The 25,465-nt window shown below is 41.5% G+C and overlaps 1 protein-coding gene across 1 annotated transcript in view; it reads right to left on the bottom strand.

Annotated features, from left to right (window-relative positions):
- Nucleotides 1-18,309, bottom strand: part of LOC105696714 (transient receptor potential-gamma protein) — a 34,917-nt gene extending 16,608 nt beyond the window's left edge. The window contains exons 1-5 of the mRNA XM_023432055.1: nt 18,220-18,309; nt 8,355-8,485; nt 4,942-5,215; nt 2,962-3,110; nt 2,107-2,302 (exon numbers count right to left, since the gene is read on the bottom strand). Of these exons, the coding sequence (XP_023287823.1) occupies nt 2,107-2,302; nt 2,962-3,110; nt 4,942-5,215; nt 8,355-8,485; nt 18,220-18,261 (792 nt within the window). The 5' untranslated portion in view covers nt 18,262-18,309. The remainder of the gene's footprint in view (nt 1-2,106; nt 2,303-2,961; nt 3,111-4,941; nt 5,216-8,354; nt 8,486-18,219) is intronic.
- Between the last annotated feature and the right edge of the window lie 7,156 nt (nt 18,310-25,465).

Genomic DNA, 25,465 nt, shown 5'->3' with positions numbered 1-25,465 from the left:
GAGTTAAATTCGAGCGAAATTCCACCCGAAATTGCAACTGCAGACGAAACAAAAACTGGTCGCGCCGTCCTAGGACTCCCAAAATAGGAAATATTGCTACTTCCATTTCGTACGAAAAATATTAATTCAAGGAATTTCCAAAATTTCAGGCTAATTACGTGGAGATCAATTTATAGAGAAAATTACTGGGGAATTTCAACTTCCAGCCTTGCCAGTTAACCGGCAATGAGAGTTAAATTCGAGCGAATTGCCCTCGAAATTGCAACTGCTGACGAAACAATAACTGGTCTCGCCGTCCTAGGACTCCCAAAATAGGAAATATTGGAACTTTCATTTCATACAAAAATATTAATTTAAGGAATTTCCAAAATTTCAGGCTAATTACGTGGAGATCAATTTATAGAGAAAATTACTGGGGAATTTCAACTTCGAGCGTTGCCAGTTAACCGGCAATGAGAGTTAAATTCGAGCGAAATTGCCCCCGAATTTGCACCTGCAGACGAAATAATAACTGGTCTCGCTGTCCTAGGACTCCCAAAATAGGAAATATTTTAACTTTCATTTCATACGAAAAATATTAATTTAAGGAATTTCCAAAATTTTAGGCTAATAACGTGGAGATAAATTTATAGAGAAAATTACTGGGGAATTTCAACTTCGAGCCTTGCCAGTTTTGCTCGAATTTAAATTCGAGCGAAATTCCACCCGAAATTGCAACTGGGGACGAAACAATAACTGGTCTCGCCGTCCTAGAACTCCCAAAATAGGAAATATTGCTACTTCCATTTCGTACGAAAAATATTAATTCAAGGAATTTCTAAAATTTCAGGCTAATAACGTGGAGATTAATTTAAACGAAAAATTACTGGGGAAAGACGTAATTCTTGATAAAATGGAAACCTTCGTCAAGTGCCAGGGTAAAAGTTGTAGATAACTGAAGCGAGTAATTGAAAGTGCTTTTTTAATTGAGAGTGACCTAATGGCAAGTGAGTTTTTAATTGAAAGTGGTCCTTTTTAATGAATGTCGGGTCCGGTTAGACATGTTGGCGAATTTCTTCTTCTGGAAACGGAGCTGTTCCTCTTCGGAGGATAAAGGGTGAAGGAAGCAAACGAGAAGGGATAAAGGAGGCTGATAGTCGTGCAGTCAGCCATCTGTTACGCTGTTCTAGTTTATGTTTCGGATAAATCAAAAGTTACTCCCTAGGTGTCGGGCACTTTAGCCGTACTTAAAGCGACGCAAAATAGCGAATTAAAGGAGACCCGCGAGATTAAAGGGAGCTCGAAACGCGCAGTTTGCGCGTGATAAGAAGAGACGTTCACCCTTACCCTCCTCCTCTCTTTTCTTTTTCGCAAATTATCCGTGCAACTGAGACACTTCCTCGGGGAAAGTGGGAATAATCTTAGGGAATTAATTAAGGGACACAATATCGGAGCAGTCGCGAGGAGCTGAAGGGCCGAGCCGAGGAACCTTACGTTATTACGGAATAATGGCGCAGTAATTATGGGTTACAAGATGGAACATGACACAATGGCGTCGGAGACCTGTTACGGTTATTGAGCATACTGCTCCAAAAATGTCTCAGAGGGGCACATTAAATTTCTAATTATTCATGAAGCCCCTGCGATCGATTTGAACCCCATAAAAATCGTTCAATTCAACCTGAAGAATTTTCGATAATTAATTCATGAGTAACCAAGGCGACCCCTTAAATTAATTCCAGACCTTAGGTTCAAATCTTTTGCAACCGTGCAAATTTTTTTACATTCATCTCTTGCTATTAAGTCAGACCGTGACGAAAAAACGTTAAGTTTGATGCAACAATTTTGGCGTGCAGGATGGAATTTCTCATAATTGAGACCTGTTGCGGTTGTTAAACGTGTTAAATTTGTTATAATTTATAATTGCTTGATCCAGCTCCAAATAATTATTTTATGAATGATCAAAGCTCTCGCATAATGTGAGCCCTTGAGTCAATTTGAGATCGACGTCTTTCAATTCGTCTTTTAATTTAACTTCCTTTCTTTTTCAGTTTCTTTCCGTGATAGTGCCATTGCATTATTATTTCGTAATCGGAGCAAGTCGTTTAAAGAGAACGTCATGTTCACCTGGTACTCGCACTTAAATTCGTGCTCGAGAAAGGAAAGTCTGCGAAGTTCCCAGGAAAGCTCGAAGGCTGTCAAGATGGGGTCCTTGGATGACAGGGCTATCAAAGACGGAGATGCCAGCGCCCTATAAGCGTTTATCCTGCTCCTGGAGTGCCTCAGGGAATCCTCCATCCTGGACGTCACGCACTCGTCGCAGCTGCATTAAAAAAGAAAAAAGACCATAAAGGATCCATTTGATCCCCGATATTAGCGAGCCAGCCTTCGAGATTGAATCCGACCTCGAGGGATTTTACTACCGACGTAAATTTGCGCTAAATCGTTTTTTTAAGACTTCCCGATATTATTAAAAAAATCTCCTTTGAAATCAAAACATTTTCCCTGCCTCTGGGAAAAGCAGGACAATGTCTATAACCCGAAGCCGAAGATCCTCTTTGAGGACGATATAAAAACTGTTGAACCGCATTTTCAAACTTGTTTTCAACAATTGTGAAAAACTGGATATAAGAATAAATCAGGGATTAAAATGCCACTTTCAGTGACTGAAAATGTAATCATTCCAAATGAGATCCAAAGTATGTATCTCTTTCAGATATGGAAAACAGGATTTAAAGATAATACGGGGATTAAACTTTCACTTTCGACTCTGGAAATGTAATTGCGGTATTAATTCCACTGATATTAACGCGTTAAGCGCGCGGCTAATTGGGTTCACTTTCCTTTTTTATTTCGTCACGTATTTTTTTTTGTTAATTTTCACTGTGCTTTCTCGTTTCAATTGTTGGTTATTCATGACCTGAGAGTCATGTTCGATTATTGACAGAGGCTTAACTTGTTAAGCAAGAAGAAAAGCCTCACCCGCAACGAACGTCATGTGGCATTGGCAAGGTTGATCCTCGGTCCAAAAGGATCTTGATGATCTCGTAATTATCACGGTGAGCAGACAGGATCAATGGTGTAATATCCGGCGTGAAGGTGGCCGTATCCGGTGGCAAGGCTTCCCAACTCTAAGAATTAGGAGATTTAACACAGTAATCTGCATCCCGTCTTCGTCGTGACTTTTCCTTGAAGCACGCATTCGATTCAGAGGAACCTCGAATATCGTAAAAGTATTAAAAGATTTTTCATAAAATTTGCATTAAATATATCCTATTAGATTTCATCCTGTCACTCCCGATTGTCCAGTTCCTGGGAGCCTGGTCAATGGTGGCAAATTTAAAAGGCGGTCATGGAAATTAAGGTGAAGTGAAACACGTCGAGGAACTTGATCGACGTCGATAAAAAAGATTTTTCTAAATGCCTACGTTGCCAACGTTGGTTTTTATATTGACAGCTGGGTCGAATTATATTGAATATTGTACCAAATGGCATACTCCACCTGTCGTTTTCGTACAATAAATATCAAGAAATCGAAGTAAAACTCCAGAAATCCTCTGGATTCAAGCTTTCTGGGGCCCCAATTGACTGCAGAGGGACCCCCTGCGCCATCTGTGATTTCCAGGTCAATTAAATTTTCACTCCAAGACCCCGTATTACCATCGTTTTAGCATAGAAGCGCATACAACTCTTTTTTTGCCCTTATCCTGTTCAAATGCGAGTTTATCGATTACCAGAGTGTTCTAAATTGTCGTAAAATTGTCCTGACCCTTTCGATTCTCATATCAGAGCCTTCGATAATTGTATATCGATCTAAATATGAGAGCTCGACGCCATTTTGGTTCTGGTCTGGGTTGAGTTAAAAAATTTTGTTAAAAAATCCAAATTTCGAACGTGTCAGGACAATTCTTAGATGATCAGGAGTGATGTGTCAAAGTTTCGAACAGTTTGGTCTAATACCCTTTAAAAAAAGTGTTGTATTCGAATCGACTGATTTGAAGGGTGTTTGACTTCACCTTAAGAGACGGTTAATTTTCTCCTTTTTATTGTTTCCCTAAGAAGTGGTAACCTAGATAAACTCGAGAGACAATACGGAGGCATAAAGTTCGGAATGGAGTCGCTGAAATGAGACACCTGACGCAGCATCCGTAAAACTTATTAGTCCCTCGACGGTTCTCAATTCCGTCTTCTGTCGGTATTCGTACTTGGCAAATTTCACCCTAAGCTGATTTTCATGAAAGCCGATTAAACTTTTCGGGGAATTCATCTTTCACGTAGTTCGGTAATAAGGACCCAATTGTGTCATATACCAACCTAACTGAACCGCCTCGTAGGAGTCAAAAGGACATGTTCCTAATTTATTTGCATACCCTAAACAGTCACGAATCATGAGCCAAAAGTCATGAACACACATATACATATACATCGACCAACAAATGAAACAGCTGATCGCTGGAATGATTGATTGACTCGTGATTACGATAAGCTGCGATGAAAGCATCCCTTATACACCTGTATCTCAAAACTGAATTAAGTACACCTAAAGATCGCCCTCCCTTTCTCTATGGGTAAAAATCTGAACAAACCGTCCTCGAATTTGCATAAATAATTCCATGACAATGCAGTGCTGTCAACGATGGGAATCACGACGAGACGATCGATTGAGAAGTGAACGATCCTTTCCAATCAGTGACCATAAACTGAAACTAAAAGGACGTGTGAATTCCTTCGCACCTCCATTTATTGTTAACTTATTTATTGATAATTGTTATAATCATTTATTTATCGCATTCGGTTTTATCGTGGAGGTTCAGTGTCTCGAGAAGACGGGGGAACCTTTCGGGGCAGGGTGAGATTGCGCCGATTATTAATTGTTTATTTATATGCTTAATTGGGATAAACAATTAGACAGCTGATCGGCGAGGATCGTTCTTTGGATATTCTACAAACGAGACTACGAACAGGCAGGCGGCAAGCGGACGACACTGAGCTGCTTACGTGGGGCTCGTCATTCTTGTGGATGGTCTCTTCGTGTTGCAGAAGAACCTCCACGGCTTCGACGAACTCCTCGGAAATGGCGTGCAAAAGTGCATCCTTCGTGTCTACCTTGTACTCGATCAGCAGCTCGACCATGTCGAGGTTCTCGTTGTCGATGGCCATCAGAAGCGCCGATCTGCCCAGCGGATCCACGCAATTGATGTTTATGTACTCGGTCTCCTGAGCCCTCTGCAACATCCTGGAGAGAAAATATTAGAACGTCCAATTTCTTCATCCAAGCATCCCTTGCTAATCAGGACCTCGTGGCAGCATCCAAGCCTTGATGAACAAATTAAATAGTCACCAAAACTATTTTCATTTAAGGCGACGCGAATGTCATCTGAGGGGTCAATCGTTTATGAAACTTTTCTCCAGATCGGGTGTACCGAATCGTTTGTACTTTTACCACATGAACATGCCGGCCCTAAGAAAGGTCTTGACACCTATGAAACAATTAAAAAAATGTAATAAATGACTATAAACGAATTTTTAAAAGAAATTCAAATCTCATGGGCGCCAGAACCTTCCTTGTAGCCTCCATATTCACATTGTAAAGTTTGAAACGATTTGATACATCCAATTTGGAGGAAAGTTTCATAAACAATACCTTAACGCCACTTTTCCGTCGTCTTACAAGGAAGGTACCTGAGGTGTCCCCCTCCGATTTTGTTCATTTTTAAATATGTTATTGAGGACTAAAATCTAAGGGACCCGTGTTTTTTTTTATCGGCGGATAAACACTTTTAGGGGGTGAAATCAGGCTTCAAGGTTGGCCGTGCAAGGGGGTGAGTTGGCTGTTTCATATAGAAGCACTCGACCGATTTTCATGAAACAACCGTCAAAATGTAGGGAATGAAGAATTATGAAACATGCATTTGGAATTTTTCGAAAAAATTCATTTTTAAGGGGCGAGCCGCCCCTTTGAATACTTCTTTTACCCCTTACGCGAGCAGTAATTGTTCTATCCAAATGAAACATTTTTTGTATTGTTCTGGGCTATAAATTAACCAAGTTTCATTTGGAAAGAGCAATTACTGCTCGCGTAATAGGTAAAAGAAGTATTCAAAGGGGTGGCTCACCCCTTAAAAATGAATTTTTTCGAAAAATTCCAAATGCATGTTTCATAATTCTTCATTCCCTACATTTTGACGGTTGTTTCATGAAAATCGGTCGAGTGCTTCTATATGAAACAGCCAACTCACCCCCTTGCACGGCCAACCTTGAAGCCTGATTTCACCCTCTAAAAGTGTTTATCCGCCGATAAAAAAAAAACACGGGTCCCTTAGATTTTAGTCCTCTGTAACATATTTAAACATGAACAAAATCGGAGGGGGACACCTCAGGTACCTTCCTTGTTAGATCTAGAAATAATACGCAAGGTCGCATCAAGCTTCTCGATTTTTCGAATCCTAAAGTTGAAGCATATTTTGTATTATTGAAATATTTGAACATTTCACCAGGGATATTGGGGAGAATTCTGTAAAATAATCTATTACTGGGATTTCTATCCGAATGGGGCAATTAGGCGGGATTAGACAAGGATTTGGTATCAATAATTCCAGGACCCTATTGGTAGGGACCGGAACGCCCCTCTGAATTTGCATGCAGTCCGTGACATGCAAACGATATTATCATACCAGGTGAATATTAATTAGCCCGGTGAATATTAATCTGTAGCTTTTGGAAATAGCCCAGGAAGCAAACGGACGCGACGATGGCCCCGACCTACCCTCCGTTTGTGGGCCAACGGGAGCAAGGTTCCGCCCTTCGCGTCTCTCCGTGAATTTATTCCTCCCTTCAGTCGCATTCGGGGAATGCCGAGGAATTTGGCCCGAAATTCTGCCACTTCCGCCGAGCTCGTTCGTGCGCGACAGCGGTCCACCATTCGGACAGAAATCCTTTTAACTTTAACGACCGTTGGAGACACAATGGCGCAGTTTCTTTCCCGAAGAGTCCGCATCGTGTTCGGAGCTCGCTCGGGCCATTTTTATCTTTTTTCTTAACAACAACTTGAGACGTGTCCAACCAGCCGGGATAACCCTTTTATTTGTTTATATTTATTTATCACGGTGAGTTGGAGTCACAACAGTCTATTAACACATTCGCGACCGGCAAATTTTTTCCCTTTCAAATACTGAGTACCGGAGAAAATAATGAAATTCTTAAACTGGTTGCCGCAAACTTGTATCGTGTATCGTTATGGACGTGATTCACATCAGCGGCAATTAGGAATAGAATTTAAAATGACGTGAATTCACGTCAGCGGCAAACGGGAATAGAACTTGAAAAGACGTGAATTCACGTCAGCGGTCGTGAATGTGTTAAGAAGAATGACGGACCGAATGGAAAATGCATTTCCAAAATAATAGATATTACGACACAAATTAATGGATCAGAAGCGTACCAAAATTGAGAAAGAATGAAAAATGTAAATTTACAGATTCTGATGCCAAGCAAACTGTCACTAGCGATAAGTCATCACCGATCATTTCAATCGATGTCGGCATCCTCTTAAGGTGAAGCGAAACACGTCGAGGAACTTGATCAACATCGATAAAGAAGATTTTTCTAAATGCCAACGTTGCCGACGTTCGTTTTTATATTGACAGCTGGGTCGAATTATATTGGGTATTGTACCAAATGGCATATTCCACCTGTCGTTTTCGTACAATAATTATAAAGAAATCGAAGTAAAACTCCAGAAAACCTCTGGATTCATGCCTTCTAGGGCCCTAATTGACTGCGGAGGGACCCCCTGCGCCATCTGTGATTTCCATGTTAATTAAATTTTCACTCCGAGACCTCGTATTCCCATCGTTTTCCCATAGAAGCGCATAAAACACTTTTTGTGCCTTTATCCCGTTCAAATGCGAGTTTATCGATTACCAGAGTGTTCTAAATTGTCGTCAAATTGTCCCGACCCCTTCGTTTCTCAAGTCAGAGTCTTCAATAATTGTATATCGATCGAAATATGAGAGCTCTACGGCATTTGGTTCTGGTCTGGGCTAAGTGAAGAAATGTTTTTGAAAAATCCAAATTTTGAACGTGTCAGGACAATTCTTAGATGATCACGAATGATGTGTCAAAGTTTCGGAGAGTTTGGTTCAATACCCTTAAAAAAAAGTGTTGTATTCGAATCGACTGATTTGAAGGATGTTTCACTTCACCTTAAGTGGAAGTGCAGATGCTGGGCCTTTAAACTTTAAATACCCATGAGACGAGGGACGCCGCTTTGAAGGGTGTACCGAACTTTGGGTTTGTGGAAGTTTCTATCTTTTTTTTTCTTAGAGTGCAGCCGGGAAGTTGTCAAATTGGACGACTTTAGAGAAGAGGTTTACCTTCTCACCGATGCCACGTCTCCTCGCTCCACAGCTAGCAAGTACTTTTTCTCGTCCAAGGAGAGACTCGCCATCTCCTGGTGTGGTCTTACCCCATTCTGCTCCTCCATCATCCCGTGTATGCTGTGTCTCTGCAACAGTGCACTCATTATTACCTCTTGGCGTGGAGAAATCTCCCAGCTTCCCTCTTTTCGAGAGACTATACATGCGCCCCTGGACTGCGGAACCAAGAAATTAAGGAATAACTCTGTTAAATAATTTGGAATTACTTCTAATGAAGTAGCTGAACCTTTCCCTACTTCCTCTTTATATTTCTCATTAATTATGGTGCTCATTGCCTTGGAAATTAAATTTAGCAGTGGTTTTTTCGTTGGGATGTTTCCAAGAGTTGAACGGTTTAAGTAATAGAGCATCTTTAGGGAGAATTTCCATTTTTTTTTCCCGGACTGGGGGTTCAAATATTGCTTCGAAGCGGTCTTCTCTTTGGGCGCAAACTTGGGGGGAAACTTTTTCATCGGATACGACAAGTACTCGGAAGCTGATATAAGAGGAGTTGACAAACAACTTTTCACTGCTTCGGGGTTTAAAAGTTCTAAGTCGCCCTCCCTTTGCCCCGCGAGCTTCTCTTCAAGTAAGACCCTTTGTATGATCGAGCAAGTAAACTCGGTGCCGTCTTCGCACATCCACGCTGAAATTCCGATCGGAAAGTGTGGATTTCAGTCGAAGGTGCAGTCAATTTCTGGTGGGAGCTTCTTGCACTTCCAAGATGGCGGTGTCCCTTGAACGGAATTTTTACGGCCACCTTTTCGCCCCCCAGACTCCAAAAAGTCTGTCATCGAGACTGGAGTTCGCCACCTTCTGCGCCAACTTTCTGGCCCATCGACTTTTATTTTCATTTCCACGCCCGGAACTTCCGGCGCTCTTGAAATTCCGATCGAACTATCGCGACAACATTTTCGAAGTCAATTACGCTACTTTGGTGGAATTTCATAATTTCCAAGGAATTATTATCAAAATTCGTACAGAACATTATCACCGATTGACGAATTCATATTTCACGAAATTACCTCGACCAGTCATTATTTTTCAAATTCATCTTCGAAGCCCTTTTCCTAAACATCATTTGCATAACGTTCCGCAGAAAAATCGTGGAATTTTAAACGCTTGAAAAAGGAAATTCCCACCGAATTATCGAGACAAAATTTTCGAGGTCAATTACGCTACTTTGGTGGAATTTCATAATTTCCAAGGAATTATTATCAAAATCCGTACAGAACGTTACCACCGATTGACAAATTCTTATTTCACGAAATTACCAGGACGAGTCATTATTTTTCAAATTCATTCTCCAACCTCTTTTCCTAAACATGATTTGCATAACGTTACGCAGAGAAATCGTAGGATTTTAAATGTCTTGAAAAGGGAAATTCCGATCGAATTATCGAGACAAAATTTTCGAGGTCAATTACGCTACTTTGGTGGAATTTCATAATTTCCAAGGAATTATTATCAAAATCCGTACAGAACGTTACCACCGATTGACAAATTCTTATTTCACGAAATTACCAGGACGAGTCATTATTTTTCAAATTCATTCTCCAACCTCTTTTCCTAAACATGATTTGCATAACGTTACGCAGAGAAATCGTAGGATTTTAAATGTCTTGAAAAGGGAAATTCCGATCGAATTATCGAGACAACATTTTCGAAGTCAATTACGCTACTTTGGTGGAATTTCATAATTTCCAAGGAATTATTATCAAAATTCGTACAGAACATTATCACCGATTGACGAATTCTTATTTCACGAAATTACCTCGACGAGTCATTATTATTCAAATTCATCCTCCAACCCCTTTTCCTAAACATGATTTGCATAACGTTCCGCAGAGATACGCCGTAAATCGTGGGACCTTAAACGTCTTAAAAAGCGAATTAAGATTTAATTTTAAGTGTCATCAGGTGGAGAGTTCGCTCGTAATATGAAAATTTATCGGATCAATAACTGCGATCCAGTTCGCTCAAATGGGAATCCTCGACCAGTGTATAACCAGCGCACTTGATGTGGTCCACGTGTTTGATGTCCGAGAGGAAAATTACGAGGCTCCGTTTATTATCCTTGTGGCAAACATTCGGAACAGATGCAAGGAATATAGTATTTGCGAGATAGCTAAGCACTTAGCATAAACAGCCTTTAGATTACGTAGGGAAACGGATACGCGAGGTCTCGATCTCGAAGACAGGATTTACGCAATAAATCCTGTCGCAAAGGACTCAGCGCGCCGGAAATAAATGTTCCGTGGTCCGCTTCTTTCTCTTTCTTAACGAGCTCAGGTGTTAAAACCTACAACGGCTCCTCATAAGCCTCCGGTTCCCGTAAAGGTGGAAGGCGTTAAAAATGCAGCCAACGCAATTTCCCGCGCATTCGTTATCCGGATTTGCGCACAGTCGGGGACAAAAACGGGCGGCGGGGATGAAAAGGCAGGAAAGTGAGAGAAACCGCGAGGGGCGGGTCGAAGGCGGCAAGAGGGTAGCAATTAACGAGTGGGAATAGGTCTCCATTGTCCTGAGAGTCGCGCCCTCGTTATTTCTCGTCTCCGAGAGGAGAAGAACGCGACCCTGCTCTGTTTGCCCCCAGAGGGTAGCAATCATCCCCTGAACCAAGTCCAACCCCGACGCTGTGGCCTCCAGGGGTCACCTCTTCGAAGACCATTTCGAAATTAACTGTCACCACTGTGCGACGTCTCGTTTGATGCACCCTGACTTGCATCGATTTCTGCCCCCCTGTATTGACCCTCCGCGAAAATGGCCCCCAGAGGCCATGAAAAAAAAGAAAAGCAGGAACCACCCTCGGGATCCACTCCATCACGACCCCGGAACGCTCCCTGAGGATGCGACGTCCTATCGATCATTTTTTACCAAATTCTCAACTTCCTGGTGTTTTTTGGAAAATGGGGTCATCATCGATATTTCTATGATGTGACTGAGGGTTGTGGAGTCTAAGCCATTTTCAAGGTTAACCGGCGTTTGTTGTGGCTAGTATTCGGATGGGAGTCTGATTTTGAGTGCAGGCGATGTTTGGCTTTCTGGTATTTTTCATAACGTAGAAGACGAATCAAGAGTGATACCTGATTTTATTTCGCAAGTTTAAGCTCCGGATTTCGAGTGATTTTACTGGATAAACGTCACAGCCCACGGGATGGGTGTTCGATTTTGAGTTTCGACAATATTTCAGATCACCGCCGTTTTTCACGAAATAAGAGCTGATTTTATCCCGAGGTCCCGAAACACGGATTCCAAGTTGCTTTTTTGAGTCATTTCGTCTCACTACTTCAGATCGAGAATTTTGAGTGATTTTTAAAGTTAAGCATCATTGGTTGCGATCAGTTCTGGGATGGATGCTCGATTTTGAGTTTCGACGACATTTCAGATTACCGCTATCCTTCCCGAAATAAAAGTTAATTTCATCCTGAGACATCGAAATTCGGTTTTCAAAGAGTTCATCAGTCGCTTTATCTCACGATTTCAAGACGAGAATTTCGAGTGATTTTCAGAGTTAAGCATCATTCGTCGCAATCAGCTCTCGGATGGGTGCCCGATTTTGAGTTTCGACGAAATTTCAGATTACCGCTATCCTTCCCGAAATAAGAGTTCATTTCATCCCGAGACATCGAAATCCGGTTTTCAAAGAGTTTTTCATCAGTTGCTTCATCTCACGATTTCAGGACGAGAATTTCGAGTGATTTTCAGAGTTAAGCATCATTGGTCGTAATCAGCTCTCGGATGGGTGCCAGATTTTGAGTTCCGACAGTGTTTCAGATCACTGCTCACTGAGATCTCGAAACACGGATTCCAAGTTGTTTTTTGAGCCATTTCGTCTCACTACTTCAGATCGAGAATTTCGAGTGATTTTTAAAGTTAAGCATTATTGGTTGCGATAAGCTCTCGGATGGGTGCCCGATTTTGAGATTGGGGATCTTCCGGGGTCGCCGCATCTCGCTTCCCACCGGGAACATAATCCACCCTGTGGGCACCCTCTCGAGCTGCAAGCACCCACCGGCGCATTGTCCCTGAACTGGGGGACGTTTATCGGGCGATAAGAGCATTCCGCGGACACGATGCAAGAGGCGGATGATGGACAGTGTGTGTCGAGGGTGTGGCCACTCGACAATTAGGGAGCGCCATGGCAAACACTCGAGGCTCGGCCTTCAGCCCCGCTCTCGGGGTCCGAGCCGAGAGAGAGGTAATCGCCTTCCTACCCTCCCTCCTCCCGTGACGCCTCGTTACCTTTACGTCTTTTACGCCTTTTACGTCTTTCACGAAAGATGGCGCATCGAGCGCCAAGAGTTGCACCTTTTGCTCGAAATTCATTCGTTTTTGCACGGAAAAAAAAACATACATTAGACTCTCGTGTAACGTAATTATAACGAATCTCGCCTAAAGTAATACGTTATGCGCTGTATGCATTCGCGTTATAGAAAATCATGCTGTATGGGAATTATTCTTATATAACGCGCATTGTGTGTTTCATTATTTGTGTTTTACAAAGAATCGCGTTACATGAAAACAGTAGTCGCAACATCTTTGGCGCGTTATGGGAATTCGCGTTGTACGGGAGTCTACTGCATTGTCGAGAAAATTTTCCTCTTACCGCAGGAATAATCCCACAAACAATAGAAATGTCTGCAATTGCATCGAATCGTAGATGTAATCATTGGAGAGGTTCCTTTAGAAAAAATGCTTGCTAAATCAGCAAATGAATTTGTTGCAAAAATGGAGAAATATGGTTATCCCTACTTAAACGAATCAGTGATAATGTCACTCATTATCGTATATTATACGATTTGTTGTTGCTAGAAAGGAATATTGCAACTATGAATGGAATTAGTGTTGCCCCAAGGAAGTAATCATTTTTTCGTTGTCGGTATAACAAAAATGTTTCTCGATAAAGCTTTTGCTGCTATTAACCACGTGCAGTCAATCAAACGATTATGTTCAATGATCGAAATTTGTTTTTTGCATGTTCATTTATGCGCGCCGAAAAAGGCTATTGAAGTTGAGAAGTAAATTTGGAAAAGTGAACTAAACAATGTATGTAATGTATAGAATGAAAGGTTTCGTCATTTCTGCTAGTCAGAGGACTTGGGTAAATTATGATTTTTAATTATTATGCCGATTGTGCATAGCGGTCGAGAACTTGTATGGACTGGTGGATCATATTCCGAGTCAAATGACTGTAAGACTCGATTGACAATTTATTTGACGAATATAGTTATCCGAGTTCTGCGAATCGAGCCGCGAGAAAGATGGATGGCGGAAGTTAGCGACGCTCTGTGCATGAATTATATCTCAGCCTTTCTTTATTCAAATTAGCGGCTAACTAGGGTAAACTACTCGAAAAGCGAAGGGATACCGGTGAATGAACTATCTATATTTGACGGCTGTTCTTAAGATCTTAATTAAGAGTTTTTAAGTCTCCGAGGTAATGAGCACTTTCGTGCTTGACGCTTTAGGGGAACACTTTTTTTCGGGATACATTTTACTCTACTAAGTTATAAAGTGGAATTATTATCTTTACCCCCTCGTAGTGGCGAGTCAACGTCTAATTTGACATATCAATATCTCACTGAGAAAAATCTGTCATTATAATATTTCTTAATTAAATGTAGACGTTAGATTTCGTGGGATTTTAACAACCTTTTCATGGGATGAAACTAATTATACGGAATTAAATCACTTACGTAATTCCGCGTATCCAGTTCATTTCTTGGTTCCATCGGATTATGCTGATGTAACAAGAAGACTATTCTTGTTATATCAACCGCCGAGTCCTTCCAAGAGGATGGGGATACATTTTGTGGGTCATTCGAGGGGAAAATACGAAGACGTATATCGAAGGGTGGATTACCAAACAGAAAACCAACCCTTACGAAACCGACAAATGGCCACATCACATAGAATAAAATAATTCCCACTGAAGTGAACAATTCAACTTTACCAATGTATGTAATCAAAAGTCAACTTATTTACAAGATGAACAAAAGACGCAGCAAATGATTTTCTGGAGCTTCTTTTTCAATGATAGCGTATTACGTAAGAAATGTAATTATAATAGAAGAAAATTGAACAATGGACTACATAAGTGTAATGTAACACAAGTGAAGTTTTCGAAGTTGCGAATAAAATAATTCGCGTCGAAGTTAACCATTCAACGTTACCGAAATGTGTAATCAGAAGTAAACTTATTTACAAAATACACGAAAGGTGTGGTAGAATATTTTCGAGAATCTCACTTTAAATGCAAATGTACTAAGCAAAAAGTGTAAATAAAAATTAAAGAAAATTTGTACAATGGACTGCATAAGTGTGACGTAGCGGAATTGAAGTTTTCGAAGGTGCGAATAAAATAATTCGCGTCGAAGTTAACAATTCAACGTTACCGATATGCGTAATCAGTAGTCAACTTATTTACAAAATATACGAAAGATGCGGTAAAATATTTTCGAGAATTTCATTTTCAATGCAAATGTATTAGGCAAAAAGTGTAAATAAAAATAGAAGAAAATTTGAACAATGGACTGCATAAGTGTGACGAAGCGGAAGTGAAGGTTTCGAAGGTGCGAATTAGCGTGGCTAACCAGCGACGTTCGTTTCTGGTTAAACTTTCAAATTGATGGCCAGCCCTGGAAACCTGCGGACTGGATAAAGCGGTCTAAAGAGAAAACAAATAGGAGTAGGCGAGGCTCCATAGTCCTGCGGGACTTCTTTCACCCTCCAGACCTTCTGGAATTTACGAGGCAATAAAGCTAAAAAGCCTCACGTGTCTTCCCTTCAGCTCGTGTAGGGTTATACCGCGATGTACCCACGATGCACGAATTCGTACAAACGCGAATGCGTTGAATTTACACATCACCTCCACGTCCATTTCATGCGTGAAAGAAGCAAAAAACATTCATTCGCTACTAATTATCTTCCTAAAGCCAAATATCGCGCAATTTACAATACTTTTAATAACAACATCACTCCCATAAGGTTACCACGCATTTATACATGGTAGAGAAAATGTGAGAGATTTGTAGGTTATGTTGATGAAATGACTTTTCTGGTTTTAGAGTTAGCATTTTTTGAGATAAAGTGTTCGTTCCCTTGGGAAAATATGAATTCGGGGGAGTAAGGAGGGGCAGATATTCTGATATCTTGAAGAGGTTTTATATTTCACGTGGAATTGAATATATTATATTCTCGGAAAGGATCGGAAGATACGTGTGCCACCTTCGACGCTCTAAAAGGGTCGCGGATCATATCTTTTCCATCGTTCCCTCTTTTTTCTCGAGTCCATCCTGATCTCTCGACGTTTACGAGGTAATAAAGGGAGGAGCCCCAAGGAACACGTGATAGGCGAACTTGCGTCACCCGGAAGTGACGTCTTACATACGTCAGTGGATGCACCTCATCCTCCCCAATCACTTTCTTCCGCAACCCTGATATTCCTCCCAGAAAATCTAAGAAAGTAAAATTACATCCATTTTTCGCAAACCTTTCATCACTATCAACCCTCTATGACTATCGCAATTTGTCCCGCTGTACTAGGAAAAAGAAATTACTTGACTGAATCAAATATATATTGTCGCCTGAATTAAACACAATCGCAAGATACAATTATTTCGTTGTGATGAAATAATTGACATTGTCGACTTAAACCAATTTTCTTTACTCTGATATTTCTTTGGACGTATTTAATCGGAGGATTTTCTCGCAATGCATATTTCTTTGAGTTCACCAACTTTCATTTCATCAGAAGCTTAACAAAATTCGAAAAATTTCATTGTAACATTTCCCGATCTCTGCTACATTATCCAATATCCTTCAAATTGATATATTAAAGATTCGTTTCGATAACACTCAAGATATTCACGAAGGATAATTAACACATTCGCGACCGGGAAATTTTTTCCGTTTCAAATACTGAGTACCGGCGAAAATAATGAAATTCTTAAACTGGTTGCCGCAAACTTGTATCGTGTATCGCCAAGGACGTGATTCACGTCAGCGGCAATCAGGAATAGAATTTAAAATGACGTGAATTCACGTCAGCGGCAAACGGGAATAGAACTTGAAAAGACGTGAATTCACGTCAGCGGTCGCGAATGTGTTAAGTTGAAAATTTCTCTCGTGCCCAGAAAGGCCCAAAGGGGTTACGGAGGGTAATAAAGAAAATATGTAAACGTTCCAATATACTGAACCGTGAAAAAATCAGATCGCTTTTCATCCGACGTCAAGAATTCCGCAATAGTTACCGGCAAATTCGCGGAAAATTTTCCACAAAGAGGAGAAGTTGGTTTTCTCAGCGGCGACTCGAGGAGGCTACAAAATCACCTGGTTTGTGCAGTTTTATGTAGTTTACGCAGTTCATGTAGTGCGCAAGACACCTCTCGTCTATTCCTCCTGACAAGGGCGCCTCGAACAATGTGTGAGAGAGAGAGAGCTTTCTCCGCGTCGGAAAAGTTGACGACTGAGAAAGTTTGTCCGCGACCCTTGGCTGGCTGGGAAAATTCAATTTCCGCACGAGAGTGCTGGGAGATCAGACTTTTCGAGGCGTTTCTGGAGGCGCTTGTCTTCCCCTCTGGCGGCCTGGAATTACGGGAATTGCGGCCCCAGGAACGCCGCGGACAAAACGCTGCGGGCCGAGCTTGCGGATGTTATTGCGACATCCCGACTAGAGGGAGATAATTGCCAGGGATGCGGCAGTAACGGCCGGGAAGCTGCGGGATCGGGCCGCTCGTCACTTCTGGGAAATGGTCGCCATTCTCTGTAATCTAAGCCGAAGACGGTGATACGGGGTTTCCTCGACAAGCGTTTCTGCGACTGCGGCAAACGACGCGGTTGGAGAACGCGGAGAACTCGGACAACTGGAAAAACCGTCGACGACAAGTCACAAAGAAATTTATCCCGTCGAGAAACATCATTTTTTCAAAATCTTGAGATGATATGAAAGACGCTGAGAAATTTAATCGACGTCGATAACATAAAATTTATCAATACCTTTTTTGGTGGCAGTGCTATTTTGAATATACAAGTGGTAACATAAGCTGGCGCGTTCCGTTACCGACATTTATATTCATGTTGGTCTTTCACAGTCTACGTTAAGAATTACACGAATTGAAGCGTTCCATATGTACCAAACGACGCGGTTGGAGAACTTGAAAAACCGTCTACAAGTCCGACCTCTTTGACGCCACTTTTGCATCACCTTAATAAGCAATAAAATACTGAGCGAATGTGCAGTCCAAGCGCGCCGCCATTTTGGATCCGTCGAAGAAGAGTCGTCCTTTAACGAAGAAGCGTCAACGTTGAAAGTTAACATAAAAAAAATGATTCTCGTTGCAGAAAGTCTGGATAAAGAATCATTAAGGTGATACGAAAGTGTGATACATACATAACAAAAAGTGAAAATATTTATAAAACTTTTCTCCAAACTGGGTGCACCGAATTATCTAAAACTTTAACACGTGACCATGCAGGCTGTAAGGAAGAACGCGCTACGCGTGAAATTTCATTTTTGTAAAAAAAAAATCTTTTCTTGGTTCTTGTTCGAGATAAGTACAACATTTTTTCGGAAAAAGGAATTCTCATGAGCAGCGTGTTATCCCTCAGTCTCCATAATCACGCGTTAAAGTTTCAGATAATTTGGCGCACCCAGTTTGGGGAAAAATTTTATAAATATTTTGTCTTTTTGACATGTATACATCACTTTGAGCAAAGGAAATGCAAGCAATGAGATGTCTTTCCGGTTTGCACCCCGTTAACGAGTGGCGCCCCGGGTTTTCGCTTAAAAGGGGCGAGTCGAGGCTCAAGATGTACTCACCTTAACCTTCTTGTCCATCTCCGGCTTCTCGAGGAGGCTCATGACCTGTTGATGAGGGTTTTGGCCCTGCGGGGGTTGCAGCGGCGGGAGCGGGGGTGGCGGCGGCGGCGGGGGCGGCGGGGCCTCCGGGTCAAAGTTGACGCGTTGACCCGCCCCCCCGCGAAGAAACGTACCCGCTCCGGGACGTCCTCTCATGACAGCTGCCATCCTCAGGGGGAACGTCATTCCACCCCCATGGCCGGTTCTTCCACCGGCGGGGCCCGCACCCCCGACGACGCCCTCCTCATCTTCCTCGGCGCTCTCTGGAAATGTCACGTTGCTGGTACGATAAATCGCTCTCCACAGGGGTGGCATTAATTGCTGATTCTTATCTCTACAAAGGAATGGGGATGATCGGTACAAAGGATCGTACAAAGGAACCCTAGTAGCATAGAATAATTTATAAATATTTCTTTGTAATCTTTGCTAAATATCTCAAGCGNGGGGGGGGGGGGAAGGGTACGAATTGAAGATACCTCAAAATTCGATAAAAGTATTTTCGATGCTCTAAAATGTGTAAAAGGAGTCCTGAAAACTGCATGCCAGTTTTGTTCCTGCCTGGAAAATCGAATACCATCGATTGTACGCCATCTTCCTTTTTCCGGACGCTACGAGACTTTCCGGAATTGCTAAAAAAGTGGTACAGCTGAAAAAAGTTGAAAAATCGGGGCGCGAAGTAATAGTCGTGTATTCGTTTTTTGTTCCCACGGAGGTTCAATTTTTGGATATTTCCCAATGGCGTGCCCATTCGGTACAGATTGGACTGGCAGAGTTAAGCGGTTTAATTCGCGAGATAACCGTAATAAATGACGTTTTCATTATCCTGGACGCTCGACCAGGACTGTAAAAGTTCGACCGCGAGTGCCGAATAAGCGAAAAGTCGAGCGATAAACATGCGACCGAAAGGTTTACGTACTCCATAAACAATTTGACTGCTCACGTAAGCACGGACAACTATCGTTTTAATTGCGAATTAATAAACGGCTGGGAATCGCCGATTGCCACATCTGGGAGCAGTCCCAGCATGTACGCACAAAAGTGGACATTGATTCCATTTAACCGAGATGATTACACGAGACAAACACGTAAATCTAATTCGTGGATTGCATGAAATTATCATTGCAAAATAACTGCGGAAATAATTGAGAAAATTAAATGAAATCTGAATCCCGTATAATCCTTATGAATTTGAAGAAGGTGTTATTACGATGATACCACGCGATAAACGCGTAAATCTAATTTCTGAATTCCAAGGACTTTTTTTTCATTGCAAAATGATTGCAGAAATAATTGAGAAAATTAGATCAAACAGGAATACCGTATATTTTTGATTAAGTTGTAGAAGGTATTATTATGATGATATCACGAGATGAACACGTAAATCCAATTTGTGGATTTCAAGAAATATTCATAACGTCGTGGAATGTATTGTTATTTTTTATGGGGAATATTTGTGACTACAATTTCTTTATCAAAGTCTATTCTGGTTTGTCTTTTCAGGAGTGCGGGAGCAAAAGACACCCCTACTTTTCCCCATTCTGATATTCACTTCGTCGACAGTTCATCGGGGTGGTGGATGTGGGAGTTTTCACTTTTTCATCCCCATCGTGATAAGGTCGGTTTGCGGGGGATTAAACGATTTATTTATGACTCGAATTAATCGTGCTTTCGCTTCGTCGGCTCTCCTGGAGCACGAGTGAATTTCAACGTCGCCATCGGGGTGGCCACACAATTTCGCATCCTGACCGGAAGAGGATGTATGTCGCCTCACGCCACCCCACGCCACGTGAGGTCTGGGTACGTACACCCGACTGACACAGAAATTTGTCGTTGACAAATATCGCTTCTGTCGGAGGTGCGACGAATTAGGGGAAGTACATGGGTATCGGGAGACAATAAAACTGAATAAAAATTCATCCCTTTACGAAATCAAATTTCCCCCCACCATGTGAAGTCTGGATACGTACACCTGACTGATACAGAAATTTGTCGTTGACAAATATCGCTCCTGTCAGATGTACGATTGAATTAAGGGAATTACGTTCATCGGGAGGCAATAAAACTGTATAAAAATTCACCCCTTTACGAAATAAAATTTCTTTCCCATACCATGTAAAGTCTGGGTATGTACACATAATTGATACAGAAATTTGTCGTTGACAAGTATCGCTTCTATCGGATGTTCGACAGAATTAAGGGAATTACGTTCATCGGGGGGCAATAAAGCTGAATTTTTATTTTACTGACAAAAATTCATCCCTTTACGAAATAAAATTTCCCCCCCTCCACGTAAAGTCTGGGTACGTATAACTGACTCATACAGAAATTTGTCGTTGACAAATATCGCCCCTGTCGGATGTACGATTGAATTAAGGGAATTACGTTCATCGGGAGGCAATAAAACTGTATAAAAATTCACCCCTTTAGGAAATAAAATTTCTTTCCCACACCACGTAAAGTCTGGGTACGTACACATAACTGATGCAGAAATTTGTCATTGACAAATATCGCTTCTGTCGAATGTACGATTGAATTAAGGGAATTATGTTAATCGGGAGGCAATAAAACTGAATAAAAATTCACCCCCTTACGAAATAAAATCCTCCCCACCATCACGTGAGGTCTGGGTACATACACTAGATTGACAAAAATTTATCGCTGACAAATACCGCTTCTATCGAATCTACGATTGAATTAAGGGAATTATGTTCATCGGGAGGCAGTAAAACCGAGAAAAAGTTCAACCCTTCACGAAATAAAATTTCGCCTCCATTCGTTATCCATTATTAGAGCATCCAGGTTTACGACCGTAAGACGCCGAGCTGTGCAATTTAGTTCCTCGTAAAGAATTCACATCTCTAAAGAATAAGATATGAATAAACAAATATAGGACCCTGAAAATTCATAAAATGTACCTGAAGCCGGTATCGAGGTCTGGAAGTCACTTAACCTCTAAACTGAAATTCCACCTAATAGTTAAATTCCAGCTACACCATGAGAGCATGAAACCTGGCATTAAACCCGCTTTATTAATTCCCCCGGTCGCCATTTCCACCACCCACGGCCGTTTCGCGTATTTTAATATACCCTTAGAGCTCCGGGAAAAATGCTTAATATCAGTTTACGATTTTTCCCCGGCTTCCTCGGAGCTTTCCGTTGATTGCCGAGACTTTGGCGAGCTTTAAGGCAGGAATCGATCGGGAATCCCTGCGATTCGTGTCGCGTCGCCATCGATCAAATCAGGAAAAATGCCTCGGAGCTTCCCTCCTTTTTTCCTCCAGTTTTTTCTGCTTTAATCGGCGATCGGTAGATGCTTATGTAACCGGCTACGGCTACAGGGGTAGTTGACCCCTCGCATCTACCTGTTGCTCGTCCACCCCTACACTCGTTCGACGTGCACGAAGCTTTCCTGTGCACTTGTACCTACGCGATTCCGCGATATCAAGTATGCACCGTGCACCTGCATCTGCACGCCCAACGGGCTCCACGTTGTCGCAGGTCAGGCACGAAGGCTTCACATCGCAGGAGCTTCGCGATCCACCTTACCGATATCCCGATAAGAGAGCTGCAATTACTTGATTATGCATGCAAGGATTCGCCTTCCATCCCGGGACTCGCCTCGGCGTGAAAGGTTCGGCGGTGGTCATTAATCAGCCATAGAAAACGCCTTATCACGGAAATTCGAATCGTGGAGGAGCTGGAAGAGCGAAAAATTTGGAGTTTTATTATTTCGGTTTGAAATTATTTTTCAGGGATATTCGACCGAATTGAGGAAAAAATCATGGGAACGGAAATTTCAAAATTCATCAGTTACCATGCCTTGTCATGGAAATTTGATCGAATTGTAGGTGATCATTAATCAGCCATAGAAAACGCCTTATCACGGAAATTCGAATCGCGGAGCTGGAAGAGCGAAAAATTTTGTGTTTTATTATATCGGTTCGAAATTATTTTTCAAGGATATTCGACCGAATTGAGGAAAAAATCATGAGAACGTAACTTTCAAATTTCATCAGTTACCATGCCTTGTCATGGAAATTTGATCGAATTGTAGGTGGTCATTAATCAGCCATAGGAAACGCCTTATCACGGAAATTCGAATTGCGGTGGAGCTAAAAGGTCGAAAAATGTGGAATTTTATTATTTCGGTTTGAAATTATTTGTCAGGGATATTCGACCGAATTGAAGAAAAATCATGGGAACGTAAATTTCACATTTCATCAGTTACCATGCCTTGTCATGGAAATTTGATCGAATTGTAGGTGATCATTAATCAGCTATAGAAAACGCTTTATCATGGAAATTCGAATCGTGGAGGAGCTGGAAGAGCAAAAAATTTGGAGTTTTATTATATCGGTTCGAAATTATTTTTCAGGGATATTTAATCGAATTGTAGGTGGTCATTAGTCAGCTATAGAAAACGCCTTATCACGGAAATTCAAATTGTATTAATATTTACATTTGTTTTTTTTTGTTTTAATAAAGAATGTTATTTAGGGTTGCTAGTTAAGAAATATCGGCCCTGAGAATCTGGACTTCTCGATCTCATTTTTATCGCCGAAATGTACATTACGTGAATTTCGATAATTCCTAGCTTGGGGCTATCGATTAACATTGTAAATTGGATTTCGCATCGATGAGGAGCGGACAGTTCGGCAATTTAATCGAGACGCGTATTTACGTGGGTACTTTATGTACCGTATTCCGCTCCGAGGAGCGTTTAATAAAAGCTTCATGAATATTTATCGCTTTTATGAATCGGCGAACTGCCACGCCGGGTCAAGAGCTCCGAGAAGGAGACTCGCGTAAACGTGTAACTGAAGTAATACCGTTGGTAATCCGACTGTGTAATGGCAATTGACTCGGTAAACCGATAAGTAAAAAAATTAGGAAAAAAATGGTAAAGGCCTTTGTAGGGAGCGATATTCAGTCCTTATACTTCGTTGAGGCAGGAAATATAAATATGAATGAGCAGACAAGCTTTCGCGGGTGTAACGGGAGCTTTCCTCGAGGAAAAGCAAGCTTTCTCGAGTGGCGTGCAAGTCTGATTTCCGGAAAGCCGAATTCAAAACGCGACTTCACCGGCTTTGAATAATTCCGGGAAATGAAATCATAAAGAGTCGTCGATAATGCGCGCTTTTGGACGAAAGTGATTCAATCAATTAATAAGACAATTTTTCTTTGTTTCCGTTTTTCATGGTTTTCCGGAATTTATCATAATTCTTCAGGTAATGAGGAGGTTGCGAGGCATCATTTTTAACTTTTTGTATGGTTTTCAATATGAATTGTTAAATTTAGATGCATACAAACTCGCTGATGAAGGAATTTCTAGGCATGCCTCATATTTCGCTAAATTTACACGTAAAGGGAAGATGAGCCGACCATGAAGACTCGCTATTGTTCGCAGATGAAATTTTCCAGGTAAACCTTTTGTATGGTTTTCAATATGAATTGTTAAATTTAGATGGATACAAACTCGCTGATGAAGGAATTTCTAGGCATGCCTCATATTTCGCTAAATTTACACTCAAAGGGGAGAAGAGCCGACCATGAAGACTCACGCGACTGTTTACAAAGGAGATTCTCCAAGGCGTAGCCAGGGCCAACCGAAGGCTGATTCAGCCTCGGAAGCTGTTACTTCTTGCAAGCACGAAAGCATTTAACCACCAAGTTTCGTCGGGCGTAAACGTCGTATGTCCGTGCTCACAGGCGTAAACGATGTCTTCCGGTTTTACGAGGACAGGTCCTGTGAAGCATCGCTGTCGAGTATGACGAGAGCATCCGTTCCTGAAATCACGTATCACCGGTCAACTGACGTTTGCTGACACGACCTAGTTTCGAAATGTCTTGATTTGCTGTAAAACCGGGCCAAGATGTAACGTCGTTTTCGGAGGGCCCTTGAAGATGTGGTCGGTGCATTCGAGGAAATGGGGGGAAAATATCACCAAGATGGAAAATGGAAATTTCAATGAACCTTCCACATGACTCTCATAAACACTTAATCCTACGGTCCAGTTACAGAAGGCTTTAATTTCAAACGAAACCAGGTCACAATGTAACGCGATTTCTGGAAGAGCTCTTCAGGATCTTGTGATCGATGCGTGCGAAAATGTCTTTGAAACATTTTTCCAATATCATGAAAATTTTGGTTAACTCTCGCAAGGCTTTAATTGGTTGAGGTGAAAAAGCACGATTTGCGATTAAACCACTCCAAGATGTGAAGCCATTTCTGGAAGGGCTCTTCAGGATCTTATGATCGATGCGTGAGAAAATGTCTGCGAAAAATTTTTTTAATATCATGAAAATTTTTGTAAACTCTCGCAAGGCTTTAATTGGTTCAAGTGAAAAAGTACGATTTGCGATTAAACCACTCCAAGATGTGACGTCATTTCTGGAAGAGCTCTTCAGGATCTTGTGATCGATGCGTGCGAAAATGTCTGTGAAACATTTTTTTAATATCATGAAAATTTTGGTTAACTCTCGCAAGGCTTTAATTGGTTCAAGTGAAAAAGCACGATTTGCGATTAAACCACTCCAAGATGTGAAGCCATTTCTAGAAGGGCTCTTCAGGATCTTGTGAACGATGCGTGCGAAAATGTCTGTGAACAATTTTTTCAATATCATGAAAATTTTGGTTAACTCTCGCAAGACTTTAATTGGTTCAAATGAAAAAGCACGATTTGCGATTATACCACTCCAAGATGTAAAGCCATTTCTGGAAGAGCTCTTCAGGATCTTGTGATCAATGCGTGCGAAAATGTCTGTCAAACATTTTTTTAATATCATGAAAATTTTGGTTAACTCTCGCAAGGCTTTAATTGGTTCAAGTGAAAAAGCACGATTTGCGATTAAACCACTCCAAGATGTGACGCCATCTTGGAGAGAGTTCTTGAAGGTTTAATTGGTACGCGAGAATAAATGCATGGAAAATATCACGGTGGCAGAAATTAAGATGATTTCTTACATTTACTTTATTTCATTACTTTAAACATCCAGCATGAAGATCAACAATTTCTTGGTAAAATGAATAACGTAGTTCTGGTTAATAGTTCGAGAACTGGATATCATATATGAGGCGTATTAAAAAGTCATTTCGAACGCGCAGCGTCAATGCAGGCTCCAGAATCTGAAGGATGAAAGCGTCACATGAACGTCGAAGATCCTTTCCAGCATTCGTCCTCGTAAAACCGGAAGGCACTATTTACAG

Source organism: Orussus abietinus, unplaced genomic scaffold (assembly GCF_000612105.2).
Source record: "Orussus abietinus isolate OABI.00-Male unplaced genomic scaffold, Oabi_2.0 scaffold210, whole genome shotgun sequence".
NCBI classification, from domain to species: domain Eukaryota; kingdom Metazoa; phylum Arthropoda; class Insecta; order Hymenoptera; family Orussidae; genus Orussus; species Orussus abietinus.
Note: the sequence above shows the minus strand (reverse complement) of the source record. Positions and strands in the feature narration are given on the sequence as shown.